General features: G+C 45.5%; 1 protein-coding gene across 1 annotated transcript in view; it reads left to right on the top strand.

The window, feature by feature from the left end:
* Positions 1 to 14,762: 14,762 nt before the first annotated feature.
* LOC112106530 (UHRF1-binding protein 1-like) overlaps positions 14,763 to 20,106 on the top strand; it is a 68,309-nt gene continuing 62,965 nt past the window's right edge. Inside the window, exon 1 of the mRNA XM_024199839.2 lies at positions 14,763 to 14,996. Within this exon, the coding sequence (XP_024055607.1) occupies positions 14,953 to 14,996 (44 nt within the window). The 5' untranslated portion in view covers positions 14,763 to 14,952. The remainder of the gene's footprint in view (positions 14,997 to 20,106) is intronic.

Genomic DNA, 20,106 nt, shown 5'->3' with positions numbered 1-20,106 from the left:
TTTTTACATTTCTATATCTGCAAAACCCCCTAATGTAGATGCAATTATATTTGTCAATATACCTTATTTCATTTGAGGAACCAGTATAAGTTTGTCTACACTAGGAGGTTTTGCCAGTATAGCTATACCAGCAAACCTTTTCTAGTGTAGACTAGGCCACAAACAGAATTTATATCCCATAAATTTCAATTGCCTGGCACATTCAGTAATGGAAAATTTAAAAGAAACAATAATGAGGAATATATAATGTAAGGCACCTATGTATTCCTTATAGCACTTTGCTTTCTATGGTTTATATCTGAAGCTCATCAAGATCTTTATATGGTTCTTTCCCCCCCCCCCCCAAATAAATTTTCTCATCAACAGTCGTGTTCAGTAACCACCTTAAAAATCATGTATCTCCTGTAATATTTAGAAAGCACTAACTAGAGAGAACTATCAAACAATGAGTGATTAGGCTATACAAATAGTAACCAAATAGAGTCTTGTTTTGAGGTAGAGTGTGAAGATGAATCCTTTTGACCATTTGGTTATACAATTATTACCACAGACACGAGGAGATAAGTCCTTTTGTGAATCTAGGTCCCTAACTGCATAGACAACTAAATCCCTCAATCAGGCCCCACTGGGATTCATAAAACCCCAACTTAGCTGCCACTGAATCCTGTAGGTGCCTAAACTTGCTCAGCACCCAAGGTTTTGCAGCAAAAAGTTCCCTAGGCACCTATGGTTATGCCCCTGTACATGTGCATTGCAGGCCCACTGTAGGTGTCCAGATGACCAAGCCCCAGAGCGATGCATGAACCAAGGGAAGATAGGGGTTTCTCCATCTAATTCATCTGCAGGGCCCAATCCGATAAGCATGCTCACAGCTTATCTACCAGATCAGTCCCAGACATGAACTTGCACAAAACAGGTGGAGTGGGGAGGGAAGGGGAGGACCCACCTCAACAGTGTTTAGAGCATTCATCTGGGATGAGGGAGACCCCCAGTTGAAGTCCCCACTTGGGAGAAGGGATTTGAACAGTGTTCTGTCACCCCCTCAGGTGAGTGCTCTAACCATTGGACTATAAGATACTCTCATGTGAGGCTTCCTCAGTCTCTTCTGTTGAAGCCATTCCACTAAAAATTAACAACTAAAAAGCCATTGGAGCAGGGGAACTAGATCGTGGGTCTCCCATGTGAGTGCTCTAACCACCAGGCTACAGAGTCATTCTCCTGCTTGCAGTTTCTCATCCTCTCTCTGGGCCAGTGACTTTTTAAATTATTTATTCACAGTGGAACAGCTTCCACAGAAGAGATAGAGGGAGCCCCCCTCAGAATATCCTATAGGCCAGTGGTTAGAGCACTCACATGTGACATATCCCTTCTCCCCCTCAGGTGGAGGGGGGACATGAACTGGGGGGTCTCCCACATTCCAGGTGAGCGTCCTAATCACTGGACTAAGAGTTACAAGGGTGGTGGTCTACCTTCTTCCAGACTTCACTTCGAAAACAGCATAGGCGCCTAACTCCAAGAGCTCAGGAGAAGACACTTTCCTGGAGCCTGGACTTAGGCCTGGTCTGTACTACACGGTTAGGTCAACATAAGTTGCTTTGCATTCATCTATTTGTGCATGTGCCTATGCTCAAATTTGTCTCCAGTCAATGTAAGTGCCCTGTTATGGCAACCCAGTAAAACCAACTCCCTGAATGGTATGGAGCCATGATTGACACTGAGGTGAAGACAGTGCAAGCGTAGACACCGTGACCTGTTTTGACCCTAAACGTCCTCCATCACCTGTCCCACAATGTCCAAAAGTGACCGATGTGCTCACAATTGTGAACTCCACTCCCTAGCGGTCACAGAGATCAGAAGTGACATACACCCCGTGCGTATTTTTTAAAGCCTTTTCCTGGTTGCCCAGCTTGGTGAGCACACCTAGGAGCTTGTCCTTGTGTGCAACTGCGCAACCCAACATGCCAGCTCAATGCACTAGATGTGCTCCTGCCTGAAGTGTACAGGAAGCATTGGATCTCCTGGGCCTGTGGGGGAAAGAGATTGTGCAAGCACAGCTATGGACCAGCTGTAAAAACATGAACATCAACAAAGAAATTGCACAGGGGATTTAGGCAAAGGGGTACGACAGGAATCAGCAACAGCGCCACGTGAAAGTGAAGGAACTTCACTAGGCATACCATAAGGCCAGGGCGGCCAACAATAGATCTAGTGCTGAGCTGTAGACCTGCCACTTTTACAATAAGCTGCAGCCATACTTGGCAGAGAGCCCACCAGCACCCCCAAAATCACTGTGGATACCTAGGAGAAGCCCAAAATAGAAACCCGAGCTGGGAACAGTGAGAAGGAGAAGATGGGAGACACAGAGGTCCAGCCATATCAAGGCTCTAGTGGAGCCAGGACCTGTTCTAGACTCCACCAGAGTCTAGCCAGTCCCACCAGCCAAGTATGGACAAGCCTGATGAAGGGGAAAGGGCCTCAGGTAAGGGTGTGCATGCAGTTTTCTTTACAATGTTTACATTTAAAGATGGAGCCCAGCCCAGCCCCAAGTTAACAAGACACAGGTACTGACTTTTCATTGTTTTATGAAAAGAGAAGTACAACAAACAGAGGTAGAGTTATCTGTTTTTCGTTCCCCTGTTGGGCTAGATGGATGGGAGGGGGCATGCAGATGACTTTGTTTATATACATAGGGAGATCCCTTTTATCCTACTGAGAGATCTCAATGAAACTCTGCAGTCCTCTCCCGAAGGTTTCTAGGGCTGGCTGCCTTATTTCTTCCTCTGCATAGGATGCTTTCCTAAATCATTCCGTGATCATTTTGGCTGGCACCATTGCCATAAACAGGCTAGTGGTATACTGGCCTGGGCTGCTTCAGGACGCCAATAGCAGCTGTGGTCTCTGTAAATTTGTTACGGTCAGAAGTGAGAGAGAGCAGCAAAAATCACCACCACCTGTGGAAAACAGTGTCAATATCCAGTGCCATTGCCCTATACTCTTATCCATGGATAGGGAATGAAATTTTGTTGCTGCATGCAATAGAAAATAATTTCGCACTCCTCACCCCTGGTGGGCCATACTCACCATGGCTGGGGTTAGAGAGTGTTGCTGTGCCGAGGTGCTCCAAGGCTGAAGTGTCAATAAACATTTCCTGTTAAACATGTTCATGGGAATAAGGGACTGGAGTTTTGAAACTTATTTTTCTCATTCTGTTGTAATTATAAATCTAGTGGTATATCTGTCTGTTTTTACCATCAGTTTCTGGCATAGTGGCTTTGAAGGCTGCTCCTTCCACACCTGCAGAAAATCTGACCGTGATGAGGAGGAGAAAGAAGTAGAAAGAGTAGGGAGGACTGTTCAGCAAGATCCTGCAAGGCAGTGCTGCATTGGACCATGAACAAAGGGCCTAGAGGGCGAATATGTCAAGAACATGAAAAAGGAAAGAGCAGACAGGAGAAAGGCCCAGGAGTCCCAATAAAACAAGGAGAGGACATGCATTAGGACACAATGGGTCTTCTCATGCAGCAAACCCAAAAGCTGCAAGTCCTGGCTGACCTGCAGGTCCAAAAATTCCAGACTCCCCACGCTTTGCAGTCCTTGGAGAATTCCATGGTCACTTCTTCCTCCCCACCCCCAACATACCATGTGGCATCATGGGCTGCATCCTTACCCCTACCACTCCATGCTGGGGGACAGCAAGGAAAATCACAACTTCATATACACTGACCTGTGAAAACCATGGTTGGTGTATGTGTAGCCATAATGGACTACATTTGTGCACTGAAATGTCCACCTCTACCTAGTTCCTAGGGCTCAAGGCATAACCCAGTTAATCTAGGCATCCCCACCCTTTCCCAGTTCCTAGGACTCCAGGTGAAAGGCACCTCACTTTACCCAAAGAACTTCCTTTTGAACCCCAGTTTATATACCTTAACAAAGATAAAACAATAAAGAAATGAGGATTTCACAACCACAACTGTGATAAGTGATTTTTTTGCCAGACAGAAAGCTATCAAACTAAGTTTTCTTTAACCATCTTAAGTTCTGTTTCTTTATCTGGTGATAGTGGGTGCTATTAGAACAGGACCGTCTTCTTAGCAGCCTGATATTACATTGTTTTAATGTAATTTAGATGGAATGTGAGGATGTGACTTCCTGCTTCTTAGCTAATGGCTGCTGCTCTCTTAATATGGCTACAGGAAAAGGCCTTATTCTTACAGCACCACATAATTCATAGCTTCAGGAAAACACCCAATCATACTTATAAGTGTTCAGCAAGTACTACACAGTTCCTAGCAGCACCCAAAGCTCCACACCCATAGAACAGCCATAATTTTGCACCTATTGAGCTGGTAATTGAATCTTTCTTTGGTGCTGTTGAGTTGGCCAGTGTATGGCTTCATGAGCTGGGGGAGCACTGAGCAAGTGGTAGGCCAAATCCCCCAGAAACACTATTGGCTTTTCAATATTCTAATGATAATCCCAGCCATAGGCGTGCGCAGCACATTTCTTTAGGGTGTGAACCCAGGGAATTTTTTTTTTTTTTAAAGGCGAACATCATAAAGGTTGGAGTGTGGGAGGGGGTGCAGTGTGCAGGAAGGGGCTCAGGGCAAGGGACTGGGGCAAAGGAGGGGTGTGGGGTGTATGAGGGGGCTCAGGGAAGGGGGTGCAGGGTGCAGCATGGGGCTCAGGACAGGGAGTTGGGGGGCAGGAGGGGTGCAGGCAGGCGGAACGGGGCAGGGGGTTGGGGGCAGGAGGGGGCTCAGGGCAGGGGGTTGGGGGGCAGGAGGGGTGCTCAGGGCATGGGGGGGCAGGAGGCAGGAGGGGGCTCAGGGCAGGGGCTTGGGGGGCCGGGGGGCAAGGAGTTGGGGTGCAGGAGGGTAGGCTGTTTGCAGGCGGGCCCTGGGCTGGGGATCTGGGCTTCCCCGTCCCAGCAGGCAGGCTCGGGGGCCGGGCCGGGCCGAGGGGGCTGGGATGGGCGCTTGGGGCCAGGCCAGGCAGAGACAGCCGGGGCGGATCGCAACGGGGCCGGGCTGCTCCCGGAGCTGGACTCAAGGCCGAGGGAGTCGGGCCAGAGCCCCCGAACAGCGCCGGGGAGCTGAGCTCGCAGCCAGGCTCCAGGGGCCTGTGGGCCGGGCTTGCCCCCTGCTCCGGGCCTGCTGGCTCCCGGGCCCCACTTAAGGTGGGCTGGGCTCGGGGGTGGCCTGACCCCCCCCAGGCAGTGCCCGGGCCCGTGGCCACGCCCGGGCCCGTGGCCAGCGCTGGGAGCGCAGACGGGTTTGGGGCCCCGGGCGCTGGAGGGGGGCAGCTGCCTTGGGAGTGGCGGGGGCTGCGGAAGCGCCCCCGCGAGCCCCACGGGCCACCTTAAGCGGCTGTGTTGGTGCTGCCGGGTGGGAGGCAGCCAGCGAGCACATGGGGCTGTTAAAGCAGCCGGGCCCGGCCCTGGGGAAGGGGAGCCAGGTTCAACAGGGGGCAGGCGGGGGGGGGGCGGGGTGCAGGAGGGGTTCGAACTCCCCCGGCGCCGCTTACCCACAGCGGCGCGCTCCCTGCCTGCCTGCCCTGGCCCCACGCCGCACCGCTCACCACGTCCCCGCTCAGCACCAGGGGAGGGGGGGGGCAGCATAGGGCTCTGCACGCTGCCCTTGCCACGCCTCCAGGTACCTCCCCTGAAGCTCCCATTGGCCGCAGTTCCCCGTTCCCGGTCAATGGAAGCTGCGGGGGGGCGGTGCCTGGAGCAACCGCCCAGGGACATGGTACCCTGCTGGCCGCTTCTGAGAGGGCATTAGGGTGTGCCCAGGCACAGCCGGCACACCCCGTGTGCACGCCTATGATCCCAGCCTATACTGATATCAGAGAAGTGTCCCCGGTGATCTACCAAGGTTTACACAACCACAGAGAAGTAGCCCTTTCTACTGATGTACTCTGCGGTGAGGTGGACTCATACCAAAATAGACATATGCGTGTCCCACTGCAATTTGGGAACCCCACTGCTACAAATCCATCCACTGTATCCTTCACATTGCCAAGAGACACAGTCCTGTGCAGCCTGTCATTGTATGCCAATGGCCCCCATTTTGGATTTTCCAACTTCAAAATGATTTCCAACTGATCCAGAATGTGACTGCCACTTCCTTGTACACTGTCAATATAGCTCTCATTCTGTTGTCCCTGCACTGGAAGGCTGGGGCGAGCTTGGCACACAGATCCAGGAATTTGGCCTTTTGCATCTGAAAATCTGGCAGCCACTGCTTGTCGTCCCAAACCTGCATTATGATGCGATCCCACCAGTCGCAGGCCCATGAAAGTGGGGCTCCACCGTCTGCAGCTGTGCCACGAATGCCATCAACAACCTTGAATTGTTCCTGCAGCAAACTGTCTTTAAACAAATTGCCATATCCCACAGTGTTGCAGTACTTCCTGAAAATCTGCAAATACAGGAGAATCATGCGTTCCATATTTGCAACGTTCATGAGAATAGTGCAGAGATCTGCAGCCTCCATGCTTCTGTCAGAGATGCCCGATACCAAAAAATGCTGCAAGGATTAGTGGGATTTAAAGAAAAGGCATAAAAATTGAAGGATATGGATAGCATTATAGAATGGAGAAAGTCGCATGCTGGGAATTTGACTCCTAGCTCCCAGAGATCCCTGAGCAAGTCATTTATATTAAACACCACATTGCCTTTTGGGAACTTTTTGCATTGTGTTGGATGGCAGTGCGTGGCACCTTGGGATATCTACACTGCACTTTGCATTGACACAAACACTCCTGGTGAGTACACACAGAGCCAATGCAAGCAGCAAAGTATTCACAAGCACGAGAGATATATAAACTTCAGCATCTGTACGCAGACATAACTTGCATCGACCAAAGTTTGTAGTGTAGACGTGGCCTTAGATGCTGAACTGTGAGATGGCTGGGGCTTAGGACATGCTCCAGCACCTTGGCATCTCCCTTTGACTAGCTTAGGTTGGGCACCGCCTAGCATGCTGGTTTCTGTGAATCCCATTCTGAGGGACCTATCTTTCCCCATTCATTGTATAGGGATCCTAGTTGCCTAATCTAGACATTGTGGATCCCAGTGATTTTCTAGGTGCCTCAGTTTATTTGTGAGTGTGACTGGAGTCCTAAGGGGCCACACTGAGATTGCTCAATTAGGGCAAACTGAAAAGAATGGATCAGCTGATCCCCAAAACTGGTGGTTATTCTAATACTTAAATTCACCAACCCAGCAACAAAACATCTTCTACAATACTTTACTGATTACACAGAAGCCAAAACACAGTGCCCTTAAAGCAACCCAGTCTATGGACTTCCTCCCAGACAGCCAAGTCAAATGTGATGAAGATTACTGAAAATCTTGTTCACTCATATAAAAAAGTTCTACCAGTTCCCAAAGATTGCACACATTACCTCCTAGGTCAATGAATATTTCAGATCTTACCCAAATACACGCTTACAGCCAATTCTTATTAACCAAACTAAGACTTATTAAAAAAAAGAGAGAGAGAGAGAATGAATATTGGTTAAAAGATCATTATTCATTCAGACTTGAATATAATTCTTAGATCAGTTTCATAGTAGAGATAGTGGCCTTCAGAGTTGCATAGAGTTCTTTCAGAATTAGTCCATAGGTTATAGTCCAATGTCCAAATATTAAATATCAGGGCGGTCCAGGGTGTAACTGGAGACCACAGTCTTGTGGCTCAAACTTCCCCTGACTAAGCTTAAGCAGATCTGAGATAAAAAGGATCAAGTCCCAAGTGTTTTTATAGAGATTTTTGCAGTCTCTTGAAAGCACGCAGTCCTTGGGTGAACAATAGGCTTTTGAAGTAACCTTCTATTTCCTAAGCATCACCAGTAATTAGTTGCATTCATTAGTATAAGGTAATTATTCATAAACTGCTTAATATACAGTTTACTACATACTTCAAAGAGAAGTATAGAAAATGAAATTATTACACTCAAGTTTCATCTAAATGTTAATATTTCCTTTTGTTACTATATCTGTTAATTCAAAGATCAAACAGGAACCATCTGTTTACATGGTTAACATCTAACAAGATATAAGTAAACACATACAATTAGTATTACCTTTAGTTCTCTAACAATACAGGTTTGCATTTCAAAGCTCTAGTCTATTTAACAAGGCTATGTTAACTATTGATAAGAAATAGCCCTAATTACCATTTATATACTTCTCTAACATGTCTTTAAAGGTTGAATTTGGGTCATTTAGCCTGCAAGGTGCTTAACCCCTTCTGACCCTGTGTCACAGTGAGTCTAGCCTGAGGTGTCTAACTGTAATTGTAAATTTGGAATTTTGAAAGAAAGTTACAGACATTCTAGACAAGTCATAGGTGGGGTGCATTTTTATAGTTTTGAATCAGCAATACTATATTAGAAATAAACACTTAGAGAATGATAAAAACATAAATTCCATTTTTAATTCTGGTTTCAGAGTAGCAGCCGTGTTAGTCTGTATCCGCAAAAAGAACAGGAGTACTTGTGGCACCTTAGAGACTAACAAATTTATTAGAGCATAAGCTTTCGTGGGCTACAACCCACTTCTTCGGATGCATATATGCATATATATACGAAAGCTTATGCTCTAATAAATTTGTTAGTCTCTAAGGTGCCACAAGTACTCCTGTTATTTTTAATTCTCTGTCTTTTCCTTTTTGTTCTGCTGTGCAGATGTGAGAAGGGCAGAGAGAGGTATATCTAGTTCTAACAGAGGTAAGTTCTTTGTTCTTGGTAACTGACGTTGCACTCCATATGCTTTATGGAAGTATGCTTATGAATGACGTAACTGGAATATGCTTTACGCTAAATACCCCTTGAATGGTGTCATTAAAAAGCTTGTAATCTACTAAGTGTGTTCATCCTATTTGTTTGCATGTATTATTTCTATGTCTGGAGTTAGGAGAAAAAGATATAAATTTGTATCACTGATGTAAACATATTAAGTGGAGGCCATTAAGGGTGCCCCAGAAAAAATCAGTTATAAATGGCCTTAGTTACTTGAAAGCCTTCCTGTGTACGTGTGGGGCCAGCCCATGAGGAATGGAGACTAGGGGTCTTACAGTGACATGTCACCTGGTAATGAAATCCATCTTAAATCTGGTACTTTTCCATTTAGGAGGGTTGGGGACCCAGAGAGACAAGATTCCTGGTTTGTGCCAAAGCTATAAAAGGGGGTGGAGCAGGACAAAGGGTGACTGCCAGTCATTAGAAAACCCCTGCTTACCACCTGAGATATCTGTTGGAACTAACAAGGACTGTACCAGGGGAAAGGATTGGACCCAGACTAGGAAGGAGTCTAGTCTGTGAAAGAAGCTTATTGGAACATCTCCGAGGGTGACATATTACCTGTAATCAGTTTCTTAATGTATTAGGCTTAGACTTGTGTGTTTTTGCTTTATTTTGCTTGGTGACTTACTTTGTTCTGTCTGTTAGTACTTGAAACCACTTAAATCCTACTTTTTATACTTAATAAAATCACATTTGTTTATTAATAAACCCAGAGTAAGTGATTAATACCAGGGGGAGCAAACAGCTGTGCATCTCTCTCTATCAGTGTTACAGAAGGCGAACAATTTATGAATTTACCCTGTATAAGCTTTCTACAAAGTAAAACGGATTTATTTGGGGTTTTGAGCATATTGGGAACTGGGTGTCTGGGTGCTGGAGACGGGTAATCTGCTGAGCTGTTTTCAGTTAAGTCTGCAGCTTTGGGGGCATGAACCAGACCCTGGATCTGTGTTGCAGCAGGCTAGCGTTTCTGGCTCAACACGGCAGGGTTCTGGAAGTCCCAAGCTGGCAGAGAAAACGGGCTCAGAGGTAATTTCAGCACATTAGGTGACAGTCCCAAGGTGATCTCTGTGACCGAACCCATCACAGTAACCCAAAAGTGACACAGATAGAGACACAGAGCAACAATATTAACCCTTTCATTGCCTACAAGCAGACTATTTACCCCAAATACTGTAAGAACAATGGTAATGCCATTTCTTGTGGTTGGCAATTGACCAGATCTTGTTTCACTGAAGTCCATGTCAAACTCCCAGTGAGTACAATCCCAGTATGATGGATTATATATATATATATATATATTTTTTATTTTTTTTCTAGTTTAACATAGTTTGCATTTTTGTTGTTATCCAGTAATGTAAGAAAAGCATTATAATATTCTCATCCCTCTTTAATATAACTGACTTTCTTGCAAATACTGGCCTTAGAAAATGATTGATATAAAATGTTTCCATATGATTCACAAATAGAGATCTCTTCAAGCCAAGATTGGCAGCAGAATGCAAGACATTCTGGTTTTAGACCAATCCTCTTTATGTGCTCCAGGTCAGTGACTTAATGACAGCATACTTAATCCTTGCTCTAACAGATCTACTTTTTGGTTCTTGAAGGGAGGTCACTGGAATTATCAGAAGTCTATTTTCCAGTTCAGCAGTTTCTGGTTTCCTCTTAACATTAAATGAAGGGCACTTTAAAATGTGGGTTGATTTCTTAACATGCCTCTCAACTGCCAAAGTAATACATGCTATCAAAAATAATTAATTTAAAAAAAAATCCAGAAAACAGAAACACACAAATGTTTTTTAAAATTATAATTGTGACATATTTTAGGTCTTTAGCATTCTTATACTACAGTCCAAACTTTCAGCTACCCATTGGAGTTCTGAGTATACAACACATACACGTTATCATTCCCCAGCTTTGTCATTATTATATCTTATTGACAATATACAGTACTTAGACTAGTGGCAGAGGGGCAAAATGTCAGAATGGCTATTGCTAACTTTTCTATGCTCACACTATGAAATGGGAAAAATGCAACTTAGTTAATTTAATTTAGACTGGCACGGTCTGGCTGTTTTATTAATGTTTTCCTCCCTCTCTCCCCACTCAGCCAACTCAATCACTACCTCACATCACATATGCTTATTTGGTAGTGTTATACTGAACTCAAACAAAAATTGCAGTTTCGTCATCAGACTAGCAATTCCACCTACTTCAACCAGAACATGTTACTCTATCAAGATTTCCTAAATTTCTAGGAACTAAAAGAATGTGATATATTTATTATTACTAATTAAAGACTATATACATTACATGACACATATGATAACCTAGCAATTTTAGTTAATGGAGTACCTATTAGAGACAAAGTAGTCTAGCAAGAATAAATACATCGAGAAAATAAATATAACCCTCAAATGGCTGCACCATAACAATCACCTATATAGCTACTTTGCTCACCAATGTTACCATAATCAGCAGAAACCACTGAGCAAACATCAGTCTCTAATTGAGAAAGTATGAATAGAGATGTATGAGCAACACACAATTCATCCCCACCTTAAAGACCGGTTAGCCTGCAATGTGGTATTCATTACATGACATTATAACTGACCAATCCCTATATGCTTGGGAAAAATCAACTGAAACCTTCTGTTTCCATGGCCTGTTTATTAAAAGAAGCCGTATTTATCTACTGCTGCACACCTGGAATTTCTCTCTAAAAATGTAATATGTTGTAGGGTCTTTTCAAGTACACTAGTAATTTATTATGTGTAGTAACAGTAAATAGAGTAAAATGTCTCCAATAATTCAGGAATTTGAGATTCCTGAACACTGTAGTATGATGTGTGATAAAACTGATCTCTGCATTCCTAGAATATATTCTAGAAGTGCCATCAACCATTGCTGTGGTACTGTGGTTGCACTTCTAAAACTTGCCAGTTTTGCCAGACAACTTTTGTACTGAAAAAACAACAAGGAGTGCTTGTGGCACCTTAGAGACTAACAAATTTATTTGGGCATAAGCTTTCGTGGGCTAGAACCCACTTCATCAGATGCATTGAGTAGAAAATACAGTAGAGAGGTATAAATACACAGCATATGAAAAGATGGGAGTTGCCTTACCAAGTGGTGGGGGTCAGTGCTAACGAGCCAATTCAATTAAGGTGGAAGTGGACTATTCTCAACAGTTGACAAGAAGGGTTGGAAATCACTTTTGTAGTGCTAATGAGGCCAATGTAATCAAGGTGGACCATTTCAAACAGTTAACAAGAAGGTGTGAGTAGCCCACTTCCACCTTAATTGAATTGGCTCATTAGCACTGACCGCCACTTAGTAAGGCAACTCCCATCTTTTCATATGCTGTGTATTTATACCTCTTCTGTATTTTCCATTCCATGCATCTGATGAAGTGGGTTTTAGCCCATGAAAGCGTATGCCCAAATAAATTTGTTAGTCTCTAAAGTGCCACAAGGACTCCTCGTTTTTTGCGGATTCAGACTAACACAGCTACCCAGGGGTGAAAGTAGAAATAGGGACTTACCGGTACGGGGCTGGGTTGGAGCCGGCTCTGGCCCCCAGAAGGGGCGGGGATGGGGGGGGGGTTCAGAGCCAGCCCCGGCCAGCCCTATACCAGTAAGTGCCCTTCCCCTCCCCCGCCGGGGTAGCAGCAGCAGCCGGGGGCTCCGGCAGCAGTTTAAAGGGTCCAGGGCTCGGCCGCCACTACCACCCCGGGCCCTTTAAACCGCTGCCGGAGCCCCCAGCTGCCGCTGCTACCCCAGGGCTCCGGTGGCTATTTAAAGGGCCCAGAATTCTCCTGCCTCTACTGCCCCGGGCCCTTTAAATAGCTGCTGGAGCCTGCCGGAGCGGCGGCGGGGCTCCGGCAGCTATTTAAAGGGCCGGGGCCGTAGAGGCAGCGGGAGCCCCGGGCCCTTTAAATAGCCCCCGGAGCCCCGCTGCCGCTACCCCAGGGCTCCAGCAGCGGGGTTCTGGTGGCAATTTAAAGGGCCTGGGGCTCCAGCCGCTGCTGGGAGCCCCAGGTCCTTTAAATTGCCACCTGGGGAGGCTGGGCCGCCGGGTACGGCACACCAACTCTTGCCGGTACGCCGTACCGGGGTGTACCGGCTTACTTTCACCTCTGCAGCTACCACTCTGAAACCTTTTGTACTGAGGTACTCTTATTTAGTTAACTAAGGTGTTTCCCAAGGTCATCAGGATGTCTTTTTGTATATTTTTGAATGGGGAAGCTCTAGAATGAAAAGATGGGTTGTTAGAGAGACAAGGTAGGTGAAATAATATATTTTATTGCACCAACTTCTGTTGGTGAAAGCTACAAGCTTTGGAGCTTACAAGAGCTCTTCCTCAGGTCATATGGATTGTAGACAGATGGCTTGTTGACAGAGTAAATAAAGCGGTTAGAGATCACCTAGAGATTAACTATAATTTTAGGTGAATTGGCCTCCAAAGAAAGGAAGTAATCTATCTGTGTATTTAATCTCATTGTGTAGAGCCTCAGTAAGATTAAGAGAAGATCTTTTTTTAAAAGTCTGGCACTTGAGTAATTGTTGGGAAATTCAGGTTATCAGAGGCACAAGTATCTATAAGTGTTGAAGTAGTTTCTCCTTTAGTAGTTCTTATTAGGGCAAAGTTTACAGGTTTGCTTATATATATATAAAATTTCTTTGGGCCTTGTATATATTTCTTTTGGTATGGTGTTCCTGGTGTAGATAATTTTTTTTTTATTTGTAAGTTTCCAGTTGGAAAGGAGTACTGTTTGTAAATAAAGGGTCTAAAAGCTTCATTTTGGTCCATTACTGAGATAAGCTGTATTAAAAACAGAACTGGAGGAGTATGAGGAAATTCCATTTTGCCTTGAAATATAACAAAACTGTGTATTGCTAGTGTGAATGAAATAAAAGAAAGTTTTCCAGCTCCACCCATGACCGATCATCAGGGTATTTGTGGGAGATGACCATGATAATATATATAATCATGGGCATAGACCAGGGGTCGGCAACCTCTGGCACACGGCTCGCCAGGGTAAGGACCCTGGTAGGCTGGGCCACTTTGTTTACCTGCCGACACGGCAGGTTCGGCCGATCGCGGCCCCCACTGGCAGCAGTTCGCCGTCCCAGGCCAATGGGGGCGGCAGGAAGCGGCGCGGGCGAGGGATGTGCCCCATTGGCTTGGGATGGTGAACCGCGGCCAGTGGGGGGCGCGATCGGCCGAACCTGCCGCGTTGGCAGGTAAACAAACTGGGACTCCTGCCCCATCCAACCCACCACGTTCCTTGACACGTCCCCCCCTGGGACCCCTGCCCCATCCATCCCCCCCTTCCCTGTCCCTGACTGCCCTCTGCCGCCCCATCCAAACCCTGCTCCTTCCTGACTGCCCCCCGGGGACCCTTGCCCCCATTCAATCCCCCTGTTCCCTGCCCTCTGACTGCCCCGACCCCCCCCACAACCCCCCAAATTCCCCAGCCCTCTTCCAACACCCCCTCCCTGCTCCCTTACCGCGCTGCCTGGAGCCGCTGGGCCGGGTCCGGGTCGGCTGGGCCGGGCCAGAGCCACTCGTCCGGGCCCGGCGCCGCAGGACCCGAGCCGGGCCAGTGTAGCGACCCAAACAGACCCTGCTCCCGTTTCCCTACTTTGGGTGTAGGGTCACGCCGGAGCTGGGCCGGCGCCAAAGGCGCTCGGCCAGGCCAGAGCGAGCCGAGCCGAGCCGAGCCGAGCCGCGCCTCCCTGGAGCCTTCCCCCCGCCCCAGCTTACCTGCTGCAGCTTGTTTTCAGGCTTCCCGCACTCACAGGAAGCAAGGGAAGGGGAGGAGTCCAGGGGAGGAGGGGGGGGGGGGGGTGAGCTGGGGGCGGGGCGACAGCTGCCGGAGCTTTTGTTTAATTTAAAAGCCCTTTTAGAACCGGTTGTTCTCAACCGGTTCTAAAAGGGGTTTCTAAATTTAACAACCGGTTCCTGCAAACCGCTGGGAACGGCTCCAGCTCACCACTGCCAAGATGGCGGCGGGAGTGTGAGCGGAGGCGGCTCCGCTCCCTGACCCCGGGAGGAGGCAGCGCAGGGATGAGCCGCGTTCCCGGCCCCGTTTGGTTCCCGTGAGGCTCGCAGGGAGCGGCCGGCGCCCGGGCCATGGCGGGGATTATCAAGAAGCAGATCCTCAAGCACCTCTCCAGGTGAGTGCGGCGCCGGGGTGTGCGAGGCCCGCCGGGTTCCCCCTCTACGCTCGCCTCGCTGGGACCGGGCTTGGCTCAGCTCCTGATGGCGGTGGGGGTCTCATGAACGTCCCCCTCCGTGGGAGGGGCTGGGGGCGCTGGCAGCTGTTTTGTAGGATGGGTTTGAAGTTCTAGCGTAAGAAAAACATCTCCTTGCTGGGTGCCAAGGTGCGGGCTCCTGGGAAATACCCGCGCGAGAGAGAACAGCCCTGAGGGGGGAGAGGAATTCGCGTTGGCTGGTAGGAGAGTCAGGGGGTGAGTCACACTGGCGGGGTTGGTTCCCCTCCAGCCACCCCCAGATCCCTGAAGCATCCCCGTCCCCTCTCCTGAGTGCTGCAGGATACAAGGCGGCCTCGCAACCAGCCTGGCCAGTTGTCGCAGAGGACAAAGATCAGTCTGTGCCCCTCTGCTCCAGCATCAGTGTGTAGTTGGAAAAGCAGAAAGACACAGTGGGTGAGGTATTATCGTTAATTGGACCAACTTCTGTAGGTGAGAGACAAGCTGTTGAGTTTACACAGAGCTCTTCTGCAGGTCTGGGAAATGTCCTTAGAGTTTCACAGCTAAATACAAGGTGGGGCAAATTGTTTGGCATAAATAGTTATTACGGATTTCAAGGGAAGTAGTTAGGAAGGTGACTGAGGGATGTGAGAGGGAGAGCTGAGCTAGTCACTGGCCAGGAGAAGAGGGAGCAGCCCGGTGGGCTGTAAATTGTACTTGACACGTTGTATGTGGGAGGAGCAAGCAACAGCATGGCTGATGTCATGGAGTCCAGTGCGCACAGTCTTTGCTGCCTATTCCAGACAGCTGCACAGACACACCACATTTGTCTCAGATGACAAGGAATCCAGAACAGTGGTGAAATTTTAGTAGGTGCCGCAGCTCATGGGGCAAGTGAGTAATCTGGGATAAGAAAGTCCCTGACATAGAGAAGGATGACTATACTAGGGAGCTGGTTGAGTGAACAAAAGAGCATTTTGAAATCCGATGTTGTTAAGATGCAAAACACCTTTGCTGGTCTCTTGAACCCTTGACTTATCACAATCAAAACAATACATGTGTAGCCCCACATGGGTGTGAAATCAAATTCTTCTGCACATTTGCACAGTGCAGGAAGATGCTTTGTAACAATTCATGCCCTCTATGCCAGGCAGTCCAAAGGTTACAATTTTTGTACTGTCTCTGTGATTGTTGTTTAATTCACTTCATGATAAAGACCAACTCTGTTGTAAAATATGCACTCAGTCCTGGGTGTGTACATGCATATGTACACAAACTTGTGTGTGAAAGATAAAAACTAACCAGAGGTGCCAGCTGTTATAGAATGTAGTGAGGCGATCTGATTAATGGGAGGGTTTTTTAAAATTCAGTTGAATAATTTGGTTTCACTGTTTTAAAAGGGTGAACCAAAAAGTTTCACTATGTAGTCAGAATCTGTTGTGACACACAACATTGGCAGCCCTTCAGAGTTTGTGTTTATGATTAGAAAAACTGCTCTGGAAAGATAGCCTTTATTACTCTTTAGTTGCTCCTTATGTGTCTTTCAAGTCATATATGATTTACAGAATATGCGTTTACTGCTGCCAATAGTAATAAATAGCGAATAAAAAAAAGAAAGAAAAACAAATATAGCTGTGGATGACAGCTGAATTCTCTTGTGCCATATGCATCAACAACAGATTTGTTAGCTAAACTCTGATGCAAAATCTTGGCTCTGTCTACTCCTTAAAGATTAGTAGTTGTGATGTACGAAGCAGAAATGATACTTTATTTTTTCTGATTTTTATAATTGCATTGATGATTGAGAAATCTTGTTATGACGTGAACATAATAGAACACTTTGAGGATGGAAATGGAATACCAAGATATCATTTGTACAGAATCAGCTCATTAACCATGAGCATACATGATATTGCAGGCCTTCATTTAGGGCGTGAGCCTCTGTGGTGCTTGGCTTCTTCAACTTCAACTGAAGTCAGTAGGAGTTGATGGAGTTCAACACATTGTAAAACCAATCCCATAATTTTCCTCAAGAAGCTGTTCTTCCATATGTAAAGATCAAGACGTTTGTTGTTCAAAAGCTCTAAGTTCCTGTATACAGTAGAGGTATATTCTTTTCATAATACAATATTATATCTCCTGTTAGTGATGTGTTAATAAATTGTATGCACCATGAAAGGAGAAATAGAACCACAATCTTTGTATTTTACATTAAGGTCTTGTTTGTATTTGATACATGGGCATGCCTAAAATCAGCTGTGTGCACAGTAGTTGGTTTTATAATATAAATCCACATCCACATGCTAGGTCAGAATTGAGCCCCTAGATTATTATTTTTTTTTTTTTTACTGTTCTATAATTTGCAGTCAGTTTCTAGTGGTTTGCAAAGATACTTATTGGAACACAACAGATCATTCAAACCTTAAAAGTTTGGGGATTTTTTAAAACTCTCTGATAAGGTATAGCTGACCATTTTAAATTTGTACAGATATGGGTTTTTTATTGCCCACCTTACACTTACAATATAGTAGACATATTGTTTCACAAAATCTGGACCCCATTCTCTCACTTGTACTAATTTGGAAATTAATAGGACTACTTGTGGAGGAAGGCTTTGTTCAGCGAGTGTAAAAGGAGCAGGATTAGGCTTCTACTGAGCTGATACAGTTAAATATAGAGATCTGTCACGTCAATAAAATGGCTGATTTGAAATGTCAATAAAATGCTCAATGGAGAATAAATAAAAATTTCCATTAATATCAGAAATGTTTTCCCTAGGAAATTAAAATTTGTATATAGTGGGGTATGTATATATGATTGGCTATATAGCTTTATATAGGGGGGGCTTTATAGCAAAAGTGGAACAAATTGTCTTATGAATAGTGATTTGCAAAGCAAATGCTAATTATCTGTCAGTCTCTAACTCTTAAAACTGTTTTCTGAGTGTGTTCTGTTTGTGGTTTTGGGGTTAATTAGAGATGTTCTAGCACTAGCAGTTAGGTGCACTAAACTTAAGGCTTCTTTCTCATAGCAGTTCTCAGTACTTCAGAGTTCTTTCTCACATATAACATACTAATTTGTTTGCTTTAAACGTAGGGAAAAAATTGCAAGTTACAAATCAGTATTTCTTAACCATTTTCTTAATGTGTTACAATAAAAAATTATTGGCTTACAGAGCTGTTAGGGTTGTCAAATCAGTTTTCCAAACCAGACACAGATAAGAGTAGACACAATGGGGCCCTTCTCTTGGCTGGAGCCCCTAGTCACTACCATAATTGCAATAAGGGAAAAGGAATCAGAATAGGTGCTCCTTTTACAGTTCTAGATGAGATGAAATCGCTCCTCCCTCTCTCTCAAGGTATCAATTCCAGAAGAAACAGAGACCTTGTCAGCTCATAAAGTATCCCAGATTGTCCTGTCGGGCTTAAGGAATAATGTGATTTGAGGTTCAGTAAGATTTATGTTCATTCAATCACTAACTTGGAGTGGAAAGTAAAGAAAAGTAAAAACCAAAACCAAATTTAAACTGGGTAAATAAAACCAACCTGACAAAAACAACCCCTCCTTTTCCAGTTAATTCTGAGTTTTATACAGTCTTAGCATAACTTTGGTAAATGATTTTAGGCCTTTATCTTCAGAGTCCTCAGATAACAGTACCTCATAAATAGGTTGTTACCGTCTCCTTTATTTATTTATTTTTTTTGTAAATAGGCTGGGCTTGTTAGTTCCATTGTTGACTGTTTTCATTGTTTCATGTATTATAGGGGAAGCTGGTAGTGACTTCTATCTGTATTTAGCTTGCTTAACACTTTCCATTATTACAAAAAGTTATGTTATTATTTTCTTTGAAAAGCTTTTGCAGCAGATCTTTGATATTTCGTAGGAGAATAACCCTCAGGCTACACAAATGCCTTTTCTTTGACCCATAAAATTCTATTCAGCTTTTACTATGATATAAATTTAAAGATTGCCATTTCCCTTCTGTCATTTGTGTTCCTCGGGGAAAATGTTGGCAGAATGTAACAATAAAAACTGAATGAGCACTCTAAGGCTGGACCATGATGCTGCAACCTAGCAACATACACTATTGGGAATGCCTGAGAGTTGCTAGAGAAGCTATAGAGGAGGAGGGCTGGGAGGAAGAGATCTGGGCACCACATGGGGGTGGAGCTCCCTCAGCCCTCCATGTTGGGCGGAGAGCTGATCTCGACCTTCTCTCACCCACCTTTTCTCCCAGGCCACACTCCAGACCCAGCATCTAGACCCAATAGTCCATGCCTCTTCTGGTGTTACCATATGGGTCAGGAACTCCCCCCACTCCTAGGGGTGGTGAGAGAGCTGGGCTCACCCCACCCCCAGTCTCAGAACGCACACACCGTCTCCCTCTAGTTGGTAGCAAGAGAAGGCTGTTATCCCAATGTAATCAGTCTCGTAGAAGTTTGTGCTGCAGTTTTGTGAACTAAGCAGCTTTAATTATGCCCCCTGCTCCATATGCATCCTTAATTACATGTTCACATGCTGTGGTGTTCGCAGGACCCGTGTCTCATTCAATGCATAGGATGGATGCACAAGATGACAGAATTAAGATGACATAGGAAATACCAGATTTACAGTTGCCCAACTTTTGAGTGCTTGATTTTGCAACCTAAAATAATATTAATTTAACATTAGGGGGTTTTATATGAATATATTATGAAGATAACTGACCTAAATAGGTTGAAATAAAATGGTGAATGGAGACCTGAAATCAAACATGCAAGAGAAGTCTGATGTGGTTGAGGAAAATGAAAGAAGGATTGCCTTTGGGTTGCGGCTGTATTATTATTATAATATACCTTCTCTCTGCATTCAGATTGCTTCTGAACTGTAGAAATGTAGAGCTGGAAGGGACCTTGGGAGTATTAGTTCATTCCCCCCCACCCCACTCTCCCTGGTGCAGAGGCAGGATCAAATATACCAAGAAGACTCGTTTCTACTGTGACACCCTTAAGAAATTAGCTGACTAATAACAGCAAGGTTGGAGACTCACTAGGGATAGCCTATATCTGATAAGGGGACAGTGTGGGGAAAATAT

The sequence above is a fragment of the Terrapene carolina genome, unplaced genomic scaffold (assembly GCF_002925995.2).
Source record: "Terrapene carolina triunguis isolate 2854851 unplaced genomic scaffold, T_m_triunguis-2.0 Scaffold68, whole genome shotgun sequence".
Lineage (NCBI taxonomy): Eukaryota > Metazoa > Chordata > Testudines > Emydidae > Terrapene > Terrapene triunguis.
Note: the sequence above shows the minus strand (reverse complement) of the source record. Positions and strands in the feature narration are given on the sequence as shown.